Below are 24046 nucleotides of genomic sequence, written 5' to 3'. Positions count from 1 at the left end.
TTCAATCTGCAAGTGTTGAGCTTTTATTTACACTATAACTCTATACAGGTTTCTATTGATGTGATATTAGCACTTGATGGTGTGTTTTTCTTGTATTATTGTCAATACAGCTTCAAAGTACAATGCATAAAGTAAGAAAAAAAAAATAGCACCTTTATAATTATGCCACAGGGCCAAACAGTCGTACGCGTTAGGCCCAAAAACTATTTCCGACATGCATCCCCACCTCACACAAAAAAAAAATGTGTGTGCGTGCTTGTGTGTGATTTTCACAGTACTACTCGGTCTGGTTCAAATCGAGGGCAAATCGCACAACTCCGCTGCCGCTTCGGTGTTCAGCTCTTTCCAGTAGTGGTTCTGGTTCTCCTCCAACAGCACCCTGGGTATGATGATGACCGGGTCGGACAAACTCGTCCTGAGCATCTCTAGGAGCCAGAACATGGTTAAGGTGTCAAGAAAGAGAAAGAAAACAAAGACATGTTGAATCACTTGTCTCAGGAGAACAACAAAGTCTCCTGGCTTAGTCGAGCACCCTGCGACCGCTCATTTGAGGAGATTAAAACTGCTAAGCGTGTAGCACAAACTCTCAATAGCAAAACTGAAGGTTTTGGCAGAATAGAATGCAGAAAAAAGTAGTCAATTAAGCATTAGCATTGCATTTTGATGTCAAAGGCTCATAAGCGGGCCAATGAAATGAGGGTCTCGGGGTGTTCTAACATAATGAAAGTTAAAGAAAATCACATATGAATCAGAGTGAAAGGACTTCAATTATCAGTAATGATGGACTGACCACTAACACAACCTACCCCAAACTGCCTCTCTCCAAGCCTGTTGACGGTTCAAGCTAACACCCCACAAATATTTTAGGTAAAGTTTTCAATTGCAGGTCCAACAAAAACAGTGAAAGCATGCTTTGAGAACACATTCCAACCCTGTGACAAGCTCAAGTCAGCAATCGACTACTGTGTCTATGCAGTGGATATAGAAAGTATCATTAAGGCATCCATTCTTTCCAAAAACAATGGGAGCTATTAACTTTAGAATTCAAGCGAAACTATGTATTACAAATAGAACAGCAAGTCCGCTCATCCTTTCGCACTGTACAATATAAAACCTTTTGAGGTTACAAGTGGTGCGCAATGAACTAACAACTAGCAAGAACGTCTTAAAACATCCATCCATCCATTTTCGATACCGCTTATCCTCACAAGGGCGTGCTGGAGCCTATCCCAGCTGTCTTCGGGCAGTAGGCAGGGGACACCCTAAATTGGTTGCCAATCGCAGGGCACATAGAGACAAACAAACATCCGCACTCACAATCACACCTAGGGGCAATTTAGAGTATCCAATCAACTTACCATGCATGTTTTTGGAATGTGGGAGGAAAGCGGAGTACCCGGAAAAAACCCACGCAGGCAGGGGGAGAACATGCAAACTCCACACAGGGAGTCGAACGCACGACTTCTGAACTGTGAGGCGGACGTGCTAACCAGTCGACCACCTTCTTAAAACATACAAAGTGTTTTTCATACAAATATTTACGATCATGACTTTACTTCTCTGCGATTGGCTGGCATGGCAACCAGTTCAAGGTGTACCTCGTCTACTGTCCGAAGTTCACAATAGGGGTCTTTAATCCTGTTCCTCGAAGGCCGCTGTCCTGCCTGTTTTCCGTCTCTCCCTGCTGCAATACAGCTGATTCAAATAACCAGGATCGTTATCAGGCTTCTGCGGAGCGTGCTGATTATCTGATCATTTGAATCAGGTGTGTTGCATCAGGGAGATATGAAAAACAGGCAGGACAGTGGTACTCGAGGAACTAGATTTGAAGACCCGTGGTTTACGCATTCACACCGTTTAGCTCACCCCAAATATTTTGGATTGGGTTTAGAGCTAGGTTCCGGCTTTACATTTATATGTGAAAAAATCGTGGTGGCTTGAAATAAGAGTGACACCATTTGGTTTTTCAAGATACAAGCCGGCATCCAGTCGATTTTTGCTTTGATTTGTGAGCGCTAATTTGAGATACGAACGCTGCAAGGTGGCAATGAACTCAATTCATCTCACTTCACAATAAGAAACGGTTTGGTAAATAGTAGGGATGTTCCAATCAGGGTTTTATGACACCGATCATCCCTGAGTGAGATGGGCCAATACCGATAACAATTCCAATCACATCTGTATATTTAAAAACATATTCCGTTTTTATAAAGTAAAATATTATAGAGCGCTCTTCACGAGAAGGAAAGCTGATTTGAGATATGTATGTTTTGAGTTGCATGCATGGCCACCGAACGATTTAAAGTCGTACAACAAGGCACCACAGTATTTTAACAGGGGTGTGTTCACTTCCTATATCCACTGTAGTGATGTGATTACATGAATATGAGAAACTCAAATCAGGTCGAAAGTACCTTCAATCCCTCCTTTCCCCTCCCCAAGGAACATTTCACATGCAATTATAATTGAAAACATAACACAAAATCGGTGCATTCCAGTAGGTTTAAGCCATCCTGCAACCTGAATGGCTCCATGTAAGGAAGCTTACATGCAGGAGGTGACAGCAGGCAGCCCCCTGACCCCAACATCACTACTCCGCCGTCCATATGGAAGAGAAATACATAGTAATTCAGATCCAAGATGTTGTGCAGGTGGTTCACCATTTAAATAAAACAGTGCCACTGTGAAATTGGAAAAAAAGATACAAAAATAATAAAATCACATCTCTATGGTCATGAATGAGAATGAGTGGTATTTGTCTGTGGCCGACGTCTTCGAAGTGATTCTTTTGAGGGTTACCTGGGATTGGGTAGCGCACAGCCCCACAGGTGTTGCTTTAGGGTCTGTACCCAGCCAATATCTCGGATTGGCTGGCTGAGCTGTATGTAGTGGTGTTGTTTTAGCACAACCCTTCAAATGAATAAAAATGTCACTCATTAGCAAATGACAAGTCAGAGACACAGCATCATCCAAACTTGACATCCCCCAAATACTCATGACGACAGTGTGAGAAAGAATATATATTTGTTTTGTATAAACCACAATTTCAATGAAGTGGGGATCTGGTGTAAAATGTCAATAAAAGCAGAATACAATGATTTGAAAATCGTTTTCAACTTATATTCAATTGAATACACTACAAAAGATACAATATTTAGTATTCAAACTGATAAAAGTGTATTTATCTATTTACTTTTTGCAAATATTCTCTCACTTTGAATTTGATACCTCAAACACGTTCCAGGGGCAACAAAAACCTGAGAAAGTTATGGAATGCCCAGAAAAACACCTGTTTGGAACATGGTTAATTAGAAACATGTGAGTGTCACGATTGGGGATAAAAAGCTTAGTTCTTCACAAGCAAGGATGTGAACAACTGCATGAGCAAACAGCCCAACAGTTCCAGAATGTTTGTCAACATACAGTTGAAGCAATTCAGGCATTTCATCATCTACTCTTCATAATATGAAACGATTTCGGAGAATCTCCGCACGTAAACCGTAAGGCCTAAAACCAACACTGAATGCCCCTGATGTTCAATCCCTTAGGTGGCACCTTCAATTGTTTTGGGAAATTATGGCTATTGTGTCCTCAGGGCCAAACAGCAAAAGGACCATCCGTATTGTTATCAGCGTAAAGGTTAAAAGACAGAATCCGTGAAGGCACTATTAATGCTGAACGGTACATACAGGTTTTGAGCAACATATGCTGCTATTCAAGCAATGTCATTTTTAGGTACATCCCATCTTATTTTCAGCAAGACAACGCCAAGCCACATTCTGCGCATGTTACGACGGCATGGCTTCATAGTAAAAGAGAATGAGTACTTGACTGGCCTGCCAGCAGTCCAGATCTGTCTCCCATTGAAAAAGCATACTGAAAAAGCTTCAACAAATACAAATACTGCCTGTTATGACTTGTTGTTAAAAGAAAAGGCGATGTAACATCATGTCTTTTTTGCAAAGTGTTACAGGCATCAAATTCACAATGAGTGAATATGAATAAGTGTATCCGTTTGAACATTAATCATCTTGTCTTTGTAGTGTTTTCAAGTGAATAATGGTTGAAAAGGATTTGCACATCATAGTATTCTGTTATTTTTGTTTTGTTTTGGTTTACACAGCGTTCCAGCTTAATTGGAATTGGGTTTGTATTTCTGGACATTAAACAGTAAGCAGAGGTCGTAACAGGGACATGACATATTCCGGCATTGATTTCCAGACACCCTTTGACATGCATGTTGCTGTAAAGCCACATGATCTGGAATACCGTAGGCAGGTGCATCTTAAAAAAATATTATAAATTAGAATACAGTGGAAACGTTTATTTATCGTAATAATTCAATTCAAAAAGTGCAACTCATTTTTTTGTCATAAACGTATACATAGGGGAAAAAATTCAGAGGGCCAATTCCTATCTAATATTAAATTATTATTATTATTATTGTTAGTAGTAGTAGTAGTAGTAGTACTATTTTATGCAGTATTCTAATTTCTTTAGATGGTCATTTTTTTCTGTTAGGATTAAGTTATGATCATCAAAATGATAACATAAAAATCACAAAATATTTCACTCTGTATGTAGATATGCCATTTTGAATTGAACTACTGAAATAAATGAAGTTGTCTACAAATGCATTGTGATGCATCTGCCTCAGAGATATGATGCAAAAACAATATATTCTTCTCACAAGGGGAACATGCATCAGAGAAAGAATGCTAGAGGTCATGCCAGAATGCGGTGCAATCTTGGATAAGCATAGAAAGAAAGGAAAATTCTCTTCCATGTGGATTTTCGTATTTTTGTTTGACAAAGACTGGGACAGGAGAAATACTGACAGAAACCTGCAACCGCTAACGCTTTACTAGAAACAAAAAGAAGCCAGAAGACACCTTTTGTTTTGCTTTTTTGGGGGTCATTTATTTGTAATGTTTCTTTAAATACGAGCAAGCAGAAACACAAGTACGTCACAGTCATTTTTTTTTTTTTTTTGGCAAGAAGTAACTTCCTTTACCATACTTTCTATCCTTATTTACCTAAGAACCACAAAGATAGCACCGGCTGTGTGGCGTGCCAAGCACTGTTTACGTGACGTGGCCCCCTCCTCCATGTTATGAGACAAAGTGACAGCCCTAACCAAAAGCTGCAAAATGCAAATGAGTCTGGCCTTCAGCTCCCATGGGTCATGCATTCAGCTTTGACAGATGTTGGTGGTAATGATTGCACAGCCAATAAAGGAAAAACGATATTAAGTGTGTGTGTGTGTGTCTAGTGGATAAAGGAGGCACAAAGGGATTCGACCCATGACAGTGCATTGAGAATCTGAAAGTAAAGGTAAAGAATCCAAAAGTCACATATACAGTCTATACGTGATACTATGTCTGCGTATACAGTGGAAGAGCTCAAGTTGAATGCCAGGAAAAATACACAGACCTTAGTTGTGAGACTTCTAAATAGTTTGGCTTTATCTTTGTCTTATTGTGTTTTGTTCTTCGTGATGCCACCACAGAAAGGTAATGTGATGACAACCATAGAACATAAAGTTCCCAAAAGTAAGAAGAGCAGTATTCCACACCTCTGTCCTGACTGCTCAGTACAGGTTGGCAATAGTAATAATAATAATAATAATAATAATAATAATAATGATAATATGTGGGGAAAAAAGGACACTGCATAGTGAGCGCAAAATGGATTTCAAATTCTTTGTAGTACCACTGTATACGTTGCTGGACGTTTTAAAACGTGTATTGTGAAAGATGGCTCTACAATAGCTAACATAGGTTAAGTGAATACAATAGTGATTACAATTACATTATTACAAACCAGCTTACTTTGTCGCGTTCTACACTGTATATCCAACACGTGACGTGAAGAAAACTCTTTAAAGAAACACAATTGAAAAAAAAAAAAAAAGTCAAGGCTTTACATTTTGGGACTTGGTATGCTTCACTGCACACCTCTTATACACATAATATACTCAGCAACCATCATATTTTTCTTCCTGGACAACAATAAATAAGCTTTAAAATCAACACACGTGCATATACATCTAATTCTAACAAGACAATGTGGTCAGCGAGAATTTGAAGTAATGATACAAATATTATAGCTAACCATACAAAATAAAATTAATATGAATAATGTTATAATATTCTCCTCATGAGTTTTCATTGCTTTCTAATCACATCGGTGATGCTCATCATGGCCTGAGTGTGTATAATGTCTGTGTCATTTTACAGTGGGATCAGTCTTGCTGATAATAATTATCGCATTGGTGCGTGGTTATGCTGACTTAGGACACTGAAAGATTTACATTTTGTGTGACTCCAAACACTCAATACACTGTTTATAGCCCCACTAAAGTCTCCCCTCCCAGAACCGGATGTATTTAAATTTAAATGCTGTGGGGACCTTCAGAGATAATATTTATGTGATATGCATATTCATCATTTTTGATGCATAATCAGATAGAGCGATCCAGATTGTCTGCTGGCAGCAAATTTGGTTCAAAAAAGAGCATTGAACTAAGCTAATGTATAATAGCCATGTGAGAATGAATGAGTTAATGCTCCAAGGGATACAAACAACAAAATTTCTTATTAAAGACAGGTTTTGGAGAAAACTGGGCTCCAAAGTCACAAAGAATTCTGATCATGCATACAGTCAGACCTAAAGCATGAACACATTAACAGCAGCAAAGATGAAACAGCAGGTACAAAAAAAAAAAACAGGATATGGATCAGAGACATACGATTAACCAGGCATGACATTTATCAAAGATGTTCAGCTTTCACCATTATTTCTACTCAGTACTTCCAATCATTGATAATCTTTGATAAACTCGGCAGAACGATCCGCTCAGTTCATCAAGCCAAACACCAGAAGCGCCTGCGTTATGGCTCATGCAAGTGTTATCCTTTGCATTCGCTATAGCCAGGCAGCCTGTCGCCATAGCAACCGGGAGATGGAGGCGAGCAGATTTGGGTGGGGGGTGGGGGGAGCGCCAAGTAGCAGAGGAAGAAAAAACACTCATGCCCACTTGTGACTCCAACGATCAAAATTAGACAATGGACCGATGACATGTCATCTTATTCTATTGTTGCACAAAAGTACAAAAAGAGAAGGAGAGGAAGTGGATGGGAGCAAAGCCGAAGCAAAAAAAAAAAAAAGGATGGCAACAGAAAAGAACAACTATTTTGCAGCCTCTGTGTTTACTTTCCCCCACAAAACATAAGATATGAAAAGTGCTAAATGGTTTTTACTCTTTCGCTTCTGCCAGTTTGTTGTTCATCTCTTTACTTTTCTCCTTGTCCCTCAACGCTGGCCGGCTCACGGGCTGGTTCTCCGACGTCATCTTCCTGGAGCCCCTCAGTGGCGTGCTCTGCTTATCTTTGGCTTTCTTCACTGGCTTGGCCTGGCCCGATGCTACGGCTCCGGGCTTTTTGGCTTTAGTGCGAGGGACAGTAGACCTGTCCACCTGAGGATGTTGGATAGCGGACATGAGGGGAGTTGCCTTAGTTCATGTTTTTTTTCAGTTCTATAACTGTGAAACGGTAAGATCTCAAAGGTCATTGTGTGAATGCTGAGACTGTAGGCCCTATTTTTCATAGACAGGCACGAGGGCACTCGGCGTAAAAACTGACACATCTTCATTTTGGAGCTGGGGCAATTCTAGTTTACCGTGTTTGCGAATTCGGCAGAGCGGTTCTAGAGGACCAAGGACATTTTCGATTACACATCCACAGCACACTGGAAAATTTGGTGACAGAAAGTAGACTACTTTAGACCATGTGAAACCAGGTCTAAGTTGTGGTGTAGGTGGTGTAATGTAATTTTGGTGGATTTGATTCAAGCGCAGGCAGACAGATTCTGCCCTGCGCTGATATGTGTGGTGGATGTCATTGTATTTCATTCATAAATCATCCAACTCTCACAATCATTGTAAAAATCAATTCATTGAATTATTGTTATTATCATGTTTAATCTATTTTTAAAGGCACTCATTTACTGCGTAGTATTGTACATACACTGTCATTTACACAGATGCACGATTGGGGGTTGAATGCGGTCTCCAACTGCCCGTTTCACAGCGATCAACGTTACATCATCCGCAAGTGGTGATCTTGCAGTTCCTTGTTAAAACACAACGCGCGAGTCCATTATGTTTACGCCATGTAGACCGCGCCTCTCCTGCGCTGAATTTAAAGGGAATAAGGGAGCTGCCTCGATGGGCTGAGAATTAAGCCGACTGTGTTCACTCCCACAATGGCGCAAACGCCCATTTCTAACTGCGCCCGTCTACAAATATGCCAAAAGAAAGAAAACTCTTCCCATGCGCACAGTTACACTGTACTTGAAAACAAGACCCTGTGTGCTAGAGACCACTGATGATTCTCCCAGTTAGTTTGCTGGCAAAAGAAGTCAATCCAGTAACCAGACAGTGAGGCCTCTGCTATGGTACTGCAGTGAATTGCCTATAGATGCCCCAAGATGGTGACAAAGCAGTACTTTTGTCTAACTGGAATCTCTCAGCATTCACAGGTAATTTCTGAGGGTAATTGCAAGAAAAAAAAAAGTATGGTTTAAAGCTATACTTGCATTTAGACTTATTCTTCACACGCAGCAGACCAGCGCTCACCTGTTTAATGGGGTCAATGTATGGCTCGCTGTACAAACTGCGTATCCTCCTCCTCTCCTGGGCTTTATTGTCAGTAGGCTGGATCGGGGCTTGTCCCTTGAAAGTCGCACTATAGCTGGTTTCCAGCCTGGTCTTCTCGTCCGGAGGTAGGTACTGGGACTTGGCCCGGATCATCTGCGCAGGCTTCACATCCCTGTAAGCTTTAAATTCGGTTCTGCGGGAAGAGAAGCCAGGTGGTCAACATTCTTATTTCATCGTGGAGGTGGTAATAGAGCTCTGTCCCAAAATGCAGTGAATTCCAAAATAAATAAATAAATAATGGCACTCGGTGGAGGGACCTTGAAATCAGGACGTTCGCTGACAAATCTCTCAGTGCGCGCATTCTCCCGCGGACTTAAGCGTCTTCCACGCTCTGGAGGCTTTACTAAGGTCTAGCGCCCCTCGAAGGCAAAACATCGTCTTGTACATTTTGAGTCACTTCACAGCTGCTGATGAGCCATGACTGTCACTGGCCGACTCGTGCTGCCGTGCGTGTGCTCATTGCCCGAGTGTTATTTTTACGCCATCTTCTTGTAACTATATATGATGTGAGTTATCCCTTCATGTTATTTTCTTTTCAGCTGTGGACATGCAACACTTTTTTTATCCATAGTAAATAAAAGTCCCAGTGATCCAAATTCAGACACTTTACTTGCAAACAGGAAATGTGCAAAATAAGATCAAAGCCGTAATGAAGCTGAAATGTTAGTTGATAAGCTTGGTTGGATGTTGGGTTCTGACAATCGTGTATTAATGGATCGTTTTTAAAAAAATTTTTTTATTGCATGACGATCATGATTCTCGACCTGCTTGAGACCATTCGTAATGCGTCTTGAGACTCATTGTCATGGCTCAGCTTCAGAAAACAGGTGAGTTGTGATTGGTCGTTACCTGATCCCTGTGCAAAGGTGATGTCATTTTCAGTCGACAACAAGTGGCAAAATGGCCGCCCCCTGAGATGGATAAAAACAGGTGGATTTTGCTTCTTAACTCAGATTCCACAAACGCAATTGTAATCACAATGCCGTGTTTAGACTATTGCGGGCACATACAACATATTATTGTAAAGAAAATGTTGAGGTTGACTTCCACTTTAAGACATAAAAACACTATTTTCACGACCACAAAATTTGAGATATTTCACTACGCTCAACACTCTTCTAAGATGGCATGGAACATTTTGCTTTATTAGCCATGTGGGCAGATAACAAAATCAATTTCAAAAACAAGGGGAGAGACGAGAAGTGAGAGGCTGGAATGAACATGAACAGCTGCATGCTGTCCCCGATTCTCCCACGGTCAGGTTAATCAATCAAAAGGCTGTTTTGATGGCCTGGAAAACTTTATTTGGGGTTTCTTTTGAAGGAGGACATTAATTTTCAGGAATAAAAATACAGTTGGACTCAATGAAGTTGATACAAATATTTTGCCTGTCCAATGGCCAAGTCAAATGCCAAGGAGTGGTAGTTAAGCCTGATACAACAAAATCGCGTCGAGTGTAGACTTGAGTCCTCTAGTGCTCAATTGAGAACGCTGCCAAAATTCTGTGCACTCCTGGCTATATAATTAACTTATGTCTACCATCTGATGAAAGGCCAATATTCAGACAAAGTTTTCTCTTTTTGTCTTTGTGTTCTTCACTCAAAACAAACAAATCATTTCTGCGGGGTCTTAGAGTAGAGAGTTCCGTTCGCCAATTACAAGGGTAGAAACACAACTCTGCCTCAGACTAATCCGATGACAAATATCAGTCTTCCCCATTGGCTCCGGAAGAGTCATGAACGCTCAGTGTAAACAACAGTGAGGCACATTTAAATGTCCTTGGTCACAGTATAAATAAAGAAAGTATTACATTATGCAGCAACTTCATTGGGATTGGGAACAATAATCCACCAAGTGACAAGTGAAAGATTTTAAATAAAGATGATTTGCAGATATAAACCTCTTAAAGGCCACGTCAATCAAGAAAAAATAATGTATGCGTGTAAATATATCTACATAGATACTGTATATGATCTGATACTTTTCTAAGTAGTCAGAGCTATGTTAAAATTCTAGATGGAAAAAAATTAAACTGCTGCAATGACGGCCTCCATGCAAATATATTTTGGATCCCACCATTGTTTAGAAGGTTACAATTGCAAGTCTTGTTTTGGCTCATCTAAAATAGGTCAGTAGCTGACATGTCTTTCTAAAATTAATTAAACAAAAGCTGTGCATGTAGCATGACAACTAAATGAGAATCGACATTTAAATAATGACGCTTAAATATAAGGTGATAATTTGGACTTCATCTTCCAGTTGGTGGTTTGCACACATTTACGATTCAATGACTCCTCCGGCAAAAATACATCCACAGTTTTTACATTTGTTAAACAAGCCAGAGGGCTAAAATGTCATAATGTGAAAAGTAAATTGTTCATAGCACAAAGGCTGATGACTGGGACATTGCCTGTTGAAAAGAGAACTACTACCATCAGTGCACTGGAGGGGTGGAACCACACACAGAGAGTGATTACATAACAGGGATTAGGCTCGCTTTCAGGGCCAGGATGGACCAAGAGGCTGCAACGCAAAGACAGATTATACAGTGGCGTCCAAGGACAAGGGTATAAAACACTTACATGACACCACAGTGTGTCGATTGTTAAGTGTAAAGATACCACAGTGTGGTACACCATTCTGTACACTACAGTAACTGCAAACTGTAGATGCAATTCATGGTCAGTGTAACAATAATTCCTGTGTCCCTGAGGTCCGCATGTACTAGAGAAAAGGGGGTTTGGATTCATCCCTTATCCGAGTAATCACAAATTGTCTAATAGTTATTGGCAAGAAGCACTTTAACAGATAAAGAATTGACCAAACACACATTTGCTTCAACAGGTCGGTATAGAAAATGATTGAAGAATATTTTAGTCAATGCAAAAGATTAAGGTCACCGCTAGGATTTTGTTTTAATCACATTTTTCACAGCAGTCATTTTGGAATAATAAAAGGATACACTGCTGGCGGTATTACGCTAGAAATGAATTACATATTTTTTAAAAAAAGCGTGTTTTTTGGGGTAAATTAATAAACCACTAAATTATGGCGAGGACTTGGTGAATTCAGTCAATATGGCATCAATGGAATAGTCCACCCACCAGAATCACAACGACACAAGCCTTCTGTTAGTCATCCTCCATGAACCTGAAAGTAGCCTGCTAACTCACAAACATATGGACAATTGAAAATAAACATATTACATACACACAAATACTAGATTTTTTTTTTCTTTCTAAAGACTTGTGCTTTGCGCTTCACTGAGTGATTCCTATAGAATTAATTTATTGTTAAAACAACACATGTTATTGTCGCTAATGCTTTTGCATAGTATTGTACATACACTGTCAAAAATAAATTGGGCTTGGAGGGTTTTTTTTTCATTTCTTCCCCAATTTAGTACGAGTGCTGTGTGCTGCATCAGTGGCTTTGTAAGTTAGTTATGGAAGTGTGGTAGGCCCACATGAGAACTTGATGGAGAAATTGAGCTGAGTTCTGAACTGAAATTTTAGGATGATATATTCTTATGGTAAGTGAACATTTTTATACAGCTGAACAACAGCCGAGCAGACATTAAAGCAAAGCAACCGACCCCAACATACGAAATGTTTTGGGCTGCATGCAGGAGTGCATCAGTGGCTTTGCATTTCAGCCTTCAGAACTCCTGCTGACCCATTAACAGGAGTGGCATCCGAATGTCTGTTAAATAAAGATTTATTCGATTTAAAGGAATGATTATCGTTTTAGTCTTACTTCAATAAACACACTTCAAAAGGCTTAATCTATTATAACCCTTTCAGCTAGGAGCAGGTCTAAGTTGTGGCGCATTTGCTGCTTTCACAAAGACAGACAGCCTCTAGCGTGCTGACTTTAAACCCCTTTCTGACTGCACCCATCTAAAAATGATGAAAATACCAAAAAAAGAGAAAACTCCACCATGTGCACAGTTAGACTGTGCTTTGCGCTACAGTTGCGCTGGTCCTGAAAATAGGGCCCAGAATGTGCCTAATCACCAAGAGCCATAGGCACTTGCCAGTTGCAGGAGCACTGCTGTCAATGTCAGCTGAGGAAGATGCAGTAGAGACCAAATGGCGAGTGATAAGAGTGATGATTGTCATCATGAAGATGTGAGTAAGTGGTCGAAATGGTGAACTATACTAAATGGTAATTAATGTTAAAGTAAAAGCGTTGAGATGATTCCGTTTTTAGATAATACATTTAAAGAAAATTTAAATAGGAAGTCAACCCAAACATATTCTTTTCAATAATATGTTCTATGCAGGCCCACTAGTTGAAACACGGCATTCTGATTAATTTTGCGTTTGTGGAATATAAATTAAGCAGCAAAATCCACTCGTTTTTAGCCATCACTGAGGCCAGCCATGTTGTCTTCTGTTGACTGAAAATGACATCACAAACTGCTCACAAGGACCGATCGCGGCTGACCTGTTTTCTGAAACTGAGCTGTGATTGGTCGTTGTGAGCAGTTGTGATGTCATTTTCAGTCGACAGAAGACTAAATCGCCGCCCCCAATGATGGCTAGAAACGAGTGGATTAACACTTATTCCATAAACGCAATATTTATCAGAATGTCCTCTTTAAAGTGGAAGTCAACCCAAACATATTTTTTTCAAGAATATTTTCCCAGCAGGCCCACTAGTTCAAACACGGCATTCTGATTAATTTTGCGTTTGTGGAATATAGCAAAATTCACCTGTTTTTAGCCATCTCAGGGGGCGGCCATTTTGTCTTCTGTCGACTGAAAATGACATCACAACTGCTCACATGGACCAATCACGGCTGAACTGTTCTCTGAATCTGAGCCATGATTGGCCGTTGTGAGCAGTTGTAATGTCATTGTTAGTAAACAGAAGACAAAATGGGCGCCCCCTGAGATGGCTAAAAATTAGTGCATTTTGCTGCTTAACTTAGGTTACAACTTAGGTTGTATTTAGGTTGACTTCCGCTTTAAGCAGCAAAATCCACCCGTTTTTAGCCATCTCAGCAGGCGGACATTTTGTCACATCTGTTGACTGAAAATGACATCACAGTTGCTCAGGGCTCAGGTAACGACCAATCACGCCTCACCTGTTTTCTGAAGCTGAGCTCTGATTGGTCGTTATCTGAGCCCTGAAGGTGTGTGATGTCATTTTCAGTCGACAGAAGTGACAAAATGGCCGCCCCGAGAGATGGTTAAAAATGGGTGGATTTTGTTTCTTAACTCATATTCCAGAAACACAATATCAATCAGTATCCTGTGTTTCAACTAGTGGGCCTGCATAGAACATATTCTTAAAAAAATATGTTTGGGTTGACTTACGCTTTAAGAAGTTTATGTTTTCTCAAATTCACAAGTTTTTTTTGTTCATGGTAATTTACATTCAAAATCTTGGGAATCTACAGATTTGGAGGGCCCCATAACTGGGTTTACCTTGGACCCCCCCCCCCCAAATAACTAAATGTTCACCGGACCAAATTAGCCCTTCCAATATTGAGGTGTCTCTCATTTATCCAGAATTTCAGAACATATCAAACATCATCTCTCATTAATATGTTATTTTGGAGGATGTTTGTTTTTTTGGTATACATCACTGCAACACAAGCTATTCTTGTCATAGCGATATTTCCTGCTTTTGAGACTAAAGCTGCTGACGGGGCTGACCCGCTGTGGTGCAGTTTATATGCGTAGAAAGGCTTCTTCGCTCCAACCAATCATCTGCGCTGACACGAGTGGAAACGCGCCAGGACGCAGCATGCAACGCTGCCTGAATGTGGCACAATATGGGCTGCTCTACCAGGAAGACTCATATAGCCTTGCTATGTTTTGATGAATAATAAAATCTAAACGATGCATTTAGAAGCAAATAAGCAAATCGTATATTTATTGTTTAGGAATATGAGCATGACAAGTCAGTCCAGCAATTGAAAACATTTACTGTAGTTGATGCAGCAACTCACTAGAAAATGTCTCTCTATTCACGTAATATCAGTCCGTTGTAACAGAAGCACATTGAAGGAGAGTGCACAGCTCCTATAAAAGGTTCAATAAAATGGGATGCAAACAAATTGAAAAGAGTAAATGTTCAATATTTTCAAAATCAAAAGTTGTATGTTGGTCAACAAGAAGGGTTTCCGAGCCATGGATTCTAGGAAGGGCACACTGGCCAATCAGGAAGAGAGCTGATGGAAAAAGTTGGAAGCATAACATAACAAACAAGTAATGGTGACCGGCAAAAGTGTGAAGCTCAAAGTGAGGTGACCAAGAAGGTCGAACTTCCAATTCTTACACCAATAGAAATGACAAGAAGAGGAGTTAGCAAGAAATTGCCAGCGCAATAAAAATGTTATCGCATAAGGCAGCAGCTAACTGAGTTTCTTTTGTTTTGCTTTTTTAAATTATGTTTACAGAGACCATGTGTTAATTGTGGGGTTATATGTTCCAGACCCATCCACCGTCCATGAAAAACTGCAATATAGAGGGACCATATAATTTGGAAAAAGTAGTTTCACCCCTCCTACATGCTTTAAACACATTTAAGCATATTGAAACACTTATTAAAACGTCCTTTTAAAAATATTTCTTAGTGCCTCTTCTCACTCTTTTACAGTAAAATCCGATCCACCCATCCATCCAGACTTTTGGTGGGTTACACCCTGGACTGGTTGGCAGTCAATCACAAGACATGTACAGGGAAGTCCAAAAACTCAACTATTTGCTGGTTTTGTGCTCAAGCCAATGCCATGTCTCACATAACAGTATTGCTTTGGCGCCATCTTGTGGCATTTTGGTGCCAACCAACTACGTTGGCGTGAGCTGAGAAGCTTCGTGTAGTGCTTTGCTGCCATCTTGTGGCATTTTGATGCCGAGGAACTATGATGAAGTGAGTTGAGAAGCTTCATGTAGAGCACATGTAGAGTCAAGGCCCGCGAGCCGGATGTTTTCTACGGCCCCTGGGATGATATTGCTTTATTATTAGATCGTAGCAAGCCGGTGTGGATAGCAGATGTGATCGGGTCCTTTGCGCCTGCCGATGACGTCACGCTTTAAAATATATTGTAGTGTCTTCCAAGAACACAGACGTAGTTTAATTATCACGTTTTTATTAGTCCAACCGGCTACTGTGGGCCGCAGCCGACGCCAATACAGTACTACAACCGTTCAGTCAAAAAAGTACAACGGAATCTCCTCCTCCGCTCCCATGCAGCGAGCTGCGCGATGCATTCACTAACCTCGGAAACACAACCCGGCAAAACAAAAACTCGACCACAAGACAGATAACCCAATTCGTTACACTATTTCTGTAATATATTTCTTTCCATCTATGTTTGCCACCAACTGGCTGTTGAGCTAAATATAAAATAAAATAACGAACATTACCGCTACTTTTGCACACTGTGAGCAGGCATTGAATGCTCCTCGAGCACTGTGTTGATAGTGAGTGACTTTTTTTTTTTTCTTTTTCCTTGTTCGACACAGCTCGTAGTTTGTTCGTGCCAGCAAACTCAGTAGTTGCAGATTTCCCGTTTTTCACCACGTTTGTTGTTGCGTGTAAATGTTAAAAAGTGAGTTTAATCATTTAAGTTCCTGTCAGGTAACTGCTGTGCATAATAGCATAGATATGTTCTCGTGAGTGATGTCACGTTGAACACTAGTTAGTTATATCGACTAGTATGCTAACTATTCTAGTGATGAAACGTGTGAATGTGTATTGTATGTATTGTTTGGCTGTTTAATTGCTTACTACAGTGAATTGTAACGTTTATATTGTTAACTAATGGATGCGCACTGGATGATGTTGCTAGGTTATTCTTTGTCTGTATTGTTGCAGACCACAATATGTGACCACAAGATGTGTCAAGTGGAACACGGGCCTGTGTTTGCACCCACATCCATACCTTGCCACTCTAAAATAGAGTCAGCTGGAGACATCATACCAATCATATGATCCTCTCCGTTTTACTTCACATTATGCACAGTTCATACAATCCGTCCATTTGACTTTGACACCCCTGATGTTGAGCCATCTTGTGGCATTTTGATGCCGAGAAACTATGATGAAGTGAGTTGAGAAGCTTCATGTAGCGCTTTACTGCCGTCTTGTTGCATATTGATGCCTAGGAACTATGATGAAGTGCGTTACGGAGCTTCATAGTGCTTTGAGATTATCTCGTGACATCTATATGCAATTACAGTTTAAAATCGTGAATTTAGGTATTCATATACAGTATTATATAAAAATCACACTAACGTTCACACCTATGAGCAAGTTTGACTCTTCAATGAACCTTTGACGGATTTGACTGTACTGCTATCCAATTAAAAACCCACCAAATTGATTTCAGACTCATGTTAAATATTTTCTGAGTAATGCTGGTACTGCACGAGTGCCCGGCGCCAAAAAAGCGCGAGCGGCTTCTCTCACAGTATTCCAGGGGATCAATGAACCCAGAGGACTGCTGTAGTTTCATTTTATTGTTGTCTCAGCAGCCATAAAGGGTGTAGGTCAATAATCTCTCAACCCGCCTGTCGGATAGTAGCCTTTCTTTGGGTAATGTACGGTGTACGATGCAAATGGCCCTTTGACTTTTATTGGTCGCCTTGGACATATTTAAAGAAGGCTCGGTTAGTGTTTTACGCAACTCTTTAAAGGGTGTATGTGAATTAACTGTAATCACACATGCTAATGTGAGATTAAATTGGTTGAACAAATTTAGTCTGGTCTGACTGAGAACTGATGGAACAAATGGGTATCAGTGGAGATTTTAGGATTACATTTGGCAACAATATGTGGACTCAGCTTAACGACAACAGAGCATGAAAATCCAAGCAGTTTTACAGACAATCAGTTGCACTTTCTGGGGAAGAGAGATATCCCCCAGTTGCTTGTGTTGTGCCCCATTTCTCTCTTGCTTTTGCATTTCTGTACTCACTGCTTGTCAGTAGAAACACGGCGCTTTGCAGACTCTAAGAGGATCATTTTTAAAATCCAACAATATTCAATCGCTTCTCTACTGCGGGATACATTCTGCTAACAAACTCATTCAGAAGGCAGAAGAGGATTTTTGAGACATTTCAGAAAGAAAAGTCTCTTTTGAAAGGAGTTGGTTCGAATTCACAACAATTAAAGATGTTTCATTCCGAATTTTGAAATCAAGTCTCTCGTTCTCAACTCAATGAACTTGCAGTTTCTGCTTCATTGTGACGGAAAAAAATCACTTTCATATGCTATTTTTCCGATTCACTTAAAGAGTTAAAAAAAGATCCTTTTTGGTCTTTGCAGATCACACTGTGACAAAGTAGGCTTTGTCTGTTTGAAAAAAGAGAACATGAACAATGGCTCAGGCAGATGATGTCTCTCACTCATGGCTTATATGAGTTATATGAGCTTATATAAGACATTTAAAAGTATCTTAAAATTGACTTTACCAAAGCACCAGAAAATATCTACGTAATAGAATGGAGTTGGACTGGATTGTTAATTTTGTGATCAATTTGACTTCACATGACTCAGCATTGCTTCGGCTTCTTATCCTTCAGTGCCTTTTTGTTTTTGCTTTTACCGAGGTACTATTTCTTCCTGTCTCTGCGTCTTGTCTCAGCGAATACGTTTGGCCTGTTTTAGCTCCACTCTATCTTCACAAGCAGCATGATTTTCTGTTCTTTTGCATTGTTTTGGAGTTTTTATAACATTTAAATGTGTTTGAAATTTGTGACTCTACATACACACACACATATGTGTATATATATATATATATATATATATATATATATATATATATATACATATATATATATATATATATATATATATATATATATATATATATATATATATATATATATATATATATATATATATATATATATATATATACACACATCCAAACATGCTACTTAGGTTCATTGTATACTCTAAATAGACCACAGGTGTGAACATGAATGTGAACGGTAGTCTATATGTGCTTTACGATTAACCGCCGACCAGTCCAGGGTGTAGTCTACCTCTCGCTTTAAATCAACTGGGATAGACTCCAGCTGACGTGTGACCCTAATGAGGACAAGCGGTATAGAAAATGAATAGATGGATGTAGGGCTGCTCGATTAAGCGATTTTGAACCGTAACCGAATTTTCTGGATAAAACGATGTTAAAAACGTTCAAATCGGCACGTTTGAAATAGTTATTTTTGGTGTATCTAAGCCACCGTATTTTCCTCTGCATTTACGCTTCCTCCCATGAGCGCCCAGTCCAAAACAACGACAACCTCCATGGCTACCGGCGATTGCGCTATTTGCTCAGGCAAGTGAGCGTTTGGTTAATAAATCGGGCAAAAATAGTTCTGTAGTGTAGTGTGAGCCCCGCATGTACAATAAACCCGTGAGCAAGTAACTCAAGGTCTGAAAGTCGTCCCTTTTTATCCTCCTCTACAACGGACCTCTGGTCCAGTCGGACTATGCATCCGCACTTAAGATTGACAGTGCATTGTATTATTGAGTGACAGTTTTGCACTAATCATTGATTTATGTTTAAGTAAGACCAGGGAGAAAGGTGAAAGGCTAATCACTAGCTGGTTGGCAAAATGACTTGCTGACAGACTGTTTGGTTTACGGACTTGACTGTCTACCTTTTCTCATGTTGATGATTTCGTTTCAGATGGTATATGCACTTTCTTCTTTCATTATTGGTTTAATTAAGAACAGATCTTAAACCTATTGTGTAAGTAAAATGCTGTTAATCCCAATGGATTGTTCTGTGTGTATTAAGTTAAATTGACTGGCATTTTGTGTTCAAAGAAAGAAAAATTAAGTTTAAATAAAAGACATTCAAAATACTTCATTTTTCATTATTTTTTATTTTACAAAGAAATCGTAATCGTAATCGTAAAATCGGGTTTGAGAGAAAAATAATCTGGATTTTCTTATTAGGTAAAATCGAACGAAGGTGGATAGATGGTCCATTTTTCCACACAATGTAGCAGCAGATGATCACTGAGGTCGTAAGTAAGCTAATAATAGCTTCGCTGGGATAGGAAAAGTACAAGTGATGAATGGGGCACTGCTCCTGAAAAAACTGCATCAGTTAATTAAAACTATATTTAGTATTTTAGAATGAATGAAGATTAGAATTAACATGCATTATTGCTGAATATGTTTTTTTTTGTCGAATGGCATGCGCAGATCACACATTACAATGTTTGTGTCTTTTAGCGGGTAATTGCTTTTTTTTTTTTTTTTTTTTACTTATTGATGCAACCATACACCATATGGTACAGTGCAGCTGGAGAGTAGTCATTAATGTTTCAAGGTGAAAGAATGCAGTGACTATGCAGTGTGATTGCATTTCAAACGTATTCCAAATTAGCACTGTTGCCATTTCAGCATGTGCAGCGTGATTTGTGCCCACCATCCATAATATTAACCCACAGTTGACCTGCTTTGAGGCTCCACTGGCAGAGGAAGACAGAGGATAGGGTGGGCTTGTGTCGTGCCATGTGGGGGGACAGTGCCCTGGGCTGCACCCTGTTCCACAACACACACACATACACGGCAGCGGGTCTCCAACCAGCTGCACAGCAAGACACACTAATCTCACATGGCATTAGACCACATCATCAGATGCGCTTCTTCCGAAGGCAACCAAGTCATAACATTGAGTGCATATAAAATAACCACATCAATTTCACTGACTTCCTCAAAAAAAACAATCTTGGCCCTCTTCAAGGAAAGACAATGAAAAATGACGTATTCTTTGCATTTAATAAAGTGACATCCTCTAACATTGCTGTGAACATTACATAATACAGATTACCCTGGTTGTGTATGTTGTGACCCATCCCACACCCTTTAGACACAATAAAATTATTAAAACACCTTTTTAAAGTATTCTCTAGGGCCTGTTTTTACTTTACACAGTGTGCTTGCTTCAAGCTGTTTATAGTCACTCTCAAATTTATTGTAAAATACTACTGTGCAATATTCAATGTTTGGAAGACTGTGCAATATTCATATACTGTGAAAGAAAACTATTGAGACTACAAGTCGGTTCTTTATCTTCTTGTATTATTATTCTATGACGTGCATACTGTATTTTGTATTCTACAAATTGCTTTCTATCTCATTGTTCGTGTATAATCTGACAAAAAGGTATTCTAAACTGACACACAAAACAAGAAAATGTTGTACCCGGTTGTCTAAATACCAAAATGTTAAACAAAACCACATGGCATAGATGGCTAGTAGCAACTAGCATAGATGTTGTGCAATCATAAACCTTCAAACATCTGCTACTTTAACATCCATCCATCCATCCATCCAGCCATTATCCAATCCGCTTATCCTCACAAGGGTCGCGGGCATGCTGGAGCCTATCCCAGCTGTCTTCGGGCAGTAGGCGGGGGACACCCTGAACTGGTTGCTAGCCAATCACAGGCTACTTTAACATACGCAGAGCAAAACATATGGATACAAACAGAACATCCAATACTCACAGCCAGGCATAAATTCTCTCTTACGCTTAATCACACTGCATTTGGTGTTGCATCCATGTTGCAGTACAATGAGGTAAAACACTGAAGGTACACATTTCTGAATTCGGATGTGCCAAATCTTCGAAGCCCTGCCGCAAATTGCAAAAAAATCGCGAGCAGGTCGCCACCCCTAAAAAGGTTTATTAGTGCCTACACGCATGAACGAAACTCCTCAAATCACTTCAAAATAGTGCTGGCACCAAAATAATGCAAGAAATACCTTTATTGTGTTGGCTCGAGTTTTTCAGACAATAACAGTACAGATAAACCATCCATATCGGCACAACAAGGCAACTGCAGGTTTCTACTCACTTGTAAGAGCTGCCGGCTGCAATCTCCTGTTTAATTTGCCTGTTGACAGCATCCACAGCCGCCCGTCCTTCTCCTTCCACCTTGAGGACTACTTTCTTCTCCACTTCTGCCTTTTTGCTCGACCTCTTTTTCTTTTCGTGGCCCTGGATGAGGTCTTTCTCTTGCACTTTGTCAGCGATGGCACTCTTCTCCACGCCGCTTTCGGCGTCCGCTAGGTGCTGTTTCCCGTGTCTTGACCTGTCGTCGCCCGCGGCGATGGTGGCGGGCGGTTTAGGTATCCACGGATGGTCGTACCTTTTCGGAATGGGCCAAGGCTTGTAGTCTTTCTGGTACTGAGTCTCGCTGTTGAACGGTATTTCTGGGCCGTGGTACTCGTTCTTGGGTTTATAGCTGGGTTCGGGTCGCACTCTCCAGTGTTTAAAGTCCTCCCTCATGACCGAGCTGCACACTCGCTCCTCCGACACGCACCTCCGCGGCCCGCGTGGACCAGTGGTGGCGGTGCGGCGCTGGGTGCGAGGCGGCTGCGTTTCTATGGCGACCCCGGCCCGTAATGGAGGCTGCAGCTGGACGTGCTGCATCTCCGAGGCGTCCGTGTACTTGGTGAACACCAAAGGCACCGCAATGTCAGCCTTGTCCATCTGGTTCCAGAAGCGGGCCATGCAGCACGCCCTGCTGATGCAGGGCCACGCCATGCTGAGATTCCTTGAGAAAGCAGTGGATTCTAAATGGAATCAAAATGGAACGAATATTTTCCAGTATGCTGTTTACGAGGGAGGAGAGTCCGTATCCGTGTTTGGGGATTGCACGGTTGAGCCCAATGTTATTCAGGTTAGATTAAAATAAACGCAAATCCATCGCACTTCTAAAGTGCACGCGTACATTGCCAATCATTTCACCTTAAAAAAATCGAAATGAGAGTGTTCTGCTCGAATGTCGACTGTGTCCGTATCCTCTCTGCTACATCACTCCACGCCAACAGCAAGGGAAAATCGGCCCCGCCCTCCCCCGCTCAGCATCCGGAGACACAAACCGGGCTAATAACTTCAAGTTAAACATTTAGAACTGACTTCCGGGTTCACCATTTAAAATGATTAATGGAGGGCAAAACGCAGTAACTTTACGACATCCCTTCTGTCGTTATCAAACATGTTAACGCCTTTACCTAATTGAATTGAAATAATCGTAGAGCAGAACTCCCAATTTGAGGCGGGCAAATGTACTTTGTTTTGAATCATAAAACTGTTTCCGGTTTAAAACTGCTAACGCTAGAAATTTGATTAATGGCTTTCCAAGGTACCCTTCAAACTGATGAGCAGGGGGATAATCAATGTTTATGAAACTCGTAATGAAGAAATAATTGCCGCACGTAAATCTCTTGGTGTTACTTTTATACTGTATATAGGATAGTATGTTTGTATGCAATTGCATGTGTAAATAAATTAACATCTTTGGACCATATACGTTCGGGAAAACACAGGTAGGTTGGGAATAACAAGTAGTTTTATGTGTAAGAAGGAGGTATTTCCCCCAGGTTCTTTTTATTCATGCAATCGGATTCACCGATGCCTCTCACTCATTTTATGTGATTTTGAGGGATTTTTATAAAAATAAATATGGGGAAAATAGTATGGATGGTATGCGTGCACATTTACAAATGATAGTAAACATGCAAGTATGAACAGAGATTTATTATCTTCATGTCCAAATGAGGGCGGCACGGTGGGCGACTGGTTAGCACGTCTGCCTCACAGTTCAGAGGTCGTGGGTTCGATCCCGGCTCCGGCCTCCCTGTGTGGCGTTTGCATGTTCTCCCCGTGCCTGCGTGGGTTTTCTCCGGGTACTCCGGTTTCCTCCCACATTAAACCCCCCCCCCAAAAAAAAAACCTCTAAATTGCCCCTAGGTGTGATTGTGAGTGCGGATGTTTGTCTCTGTGTGCCCTGCGGTTGGCTGGCAACCAATTCAGGGTGTCCCCCGCCTACTGCCCGAAGACGGCTGGGATAGGCTCTAGCACGCCCCGCGACCCTTGTGAGGATAAGCGGTATGGATAATGGATGGATGGATTCTCAACAACTGTGCCGTGGCACATGTGTAACTCTAACTGGTTCAAAATGTGTTATTTATTTACTGCAAATAATGTATCTTCATTTATGTATGTATGCCAGCGATGTACTGTGTGACAGTCAGTAAGGTAGTTAAAAGCTTTTTCACTAGATGGGAGGAGTGATGGATAGGTTGGTTCCTTGCATTCATTCAGCATAGCTTTGAAGGCTCATTTATTTCTCTGACGTTTATCCCATGATCCTTGTGAGGAAAATTGGCTCGGACATGTGTGTGTTTGTGTGTGCTAAATATGTAATCAAATGTGTGTGGCACTGGTAAATATATAAGCAGACAGAGAAGGACGTAGCTTTGCTATCTGGAACATGTCAATTAATCAATGCCAATGGTCTTAGCGGAAATGGGGAAAAGCGATTACTGTAGATG

The 24046-nt window shown here is 40.6% G+C and overlaps 1 protein-coding gene across 4 annotated transcripts; it reads right to left on the bottom strand.

Moving 5' to 3' along the window:
• map6a (microtubule-associated protein 6a) lies at positions 1–22573 on the bottom strand. Of its 4 annotated transcripts, XM_086012407.1 has the most exons (6): positions 21562–22573; positions 8639–8852; positions 7263–7477; positions 2800–2910; positions 2549–2590; positions 1–425 (listed from the first exon to the last, which is right to left on the bottom strand). In XM_086012407.1, exons 1-6 carry the CDS (start codon positions 22251–22253, stop codon positions 278–280), a joined length of 1422 nt encoding a protein of 473 aa, XP_085868533.1. In that variant the 5' UTR covers positions 22254–22573; the 3' UTR covers positions 1–277. The 4 variants fall into 4 exon arrangements, with proteins under 4 accessions (XP_085868533.1, XP_085868534.1, XP_085868535.1 ...); XM_086012408.1 differs by lacking the exon at positions 2549–2590; XM_086012409.1 differs by lacking the exons at positions 2549–2590; positions 2800–2910.
• Between the last annotated feature and the right edge of the window lie 1473 nt (positions 22574–24046).

The sequence above is a fragment of the Filicampus tigris genome, chromosome 17 (genome assembly GCF_054856515.1).
Source record: "Filicampus tigris isolate MCC_2025a chromosome 17, RoL_Ftig_1.0, whole genome shotgun sequence".
NCBI lineage: Eukaryota > Metazoa > Chordata > Actinopteri > Syngnathiformes > Syngnathidae > Filicampus > Filicampus tigris.
Note: the sequence above shows the minus strand (reverse complement) of the source record. Positions and strands in the feature narration are given on the sequence as shown.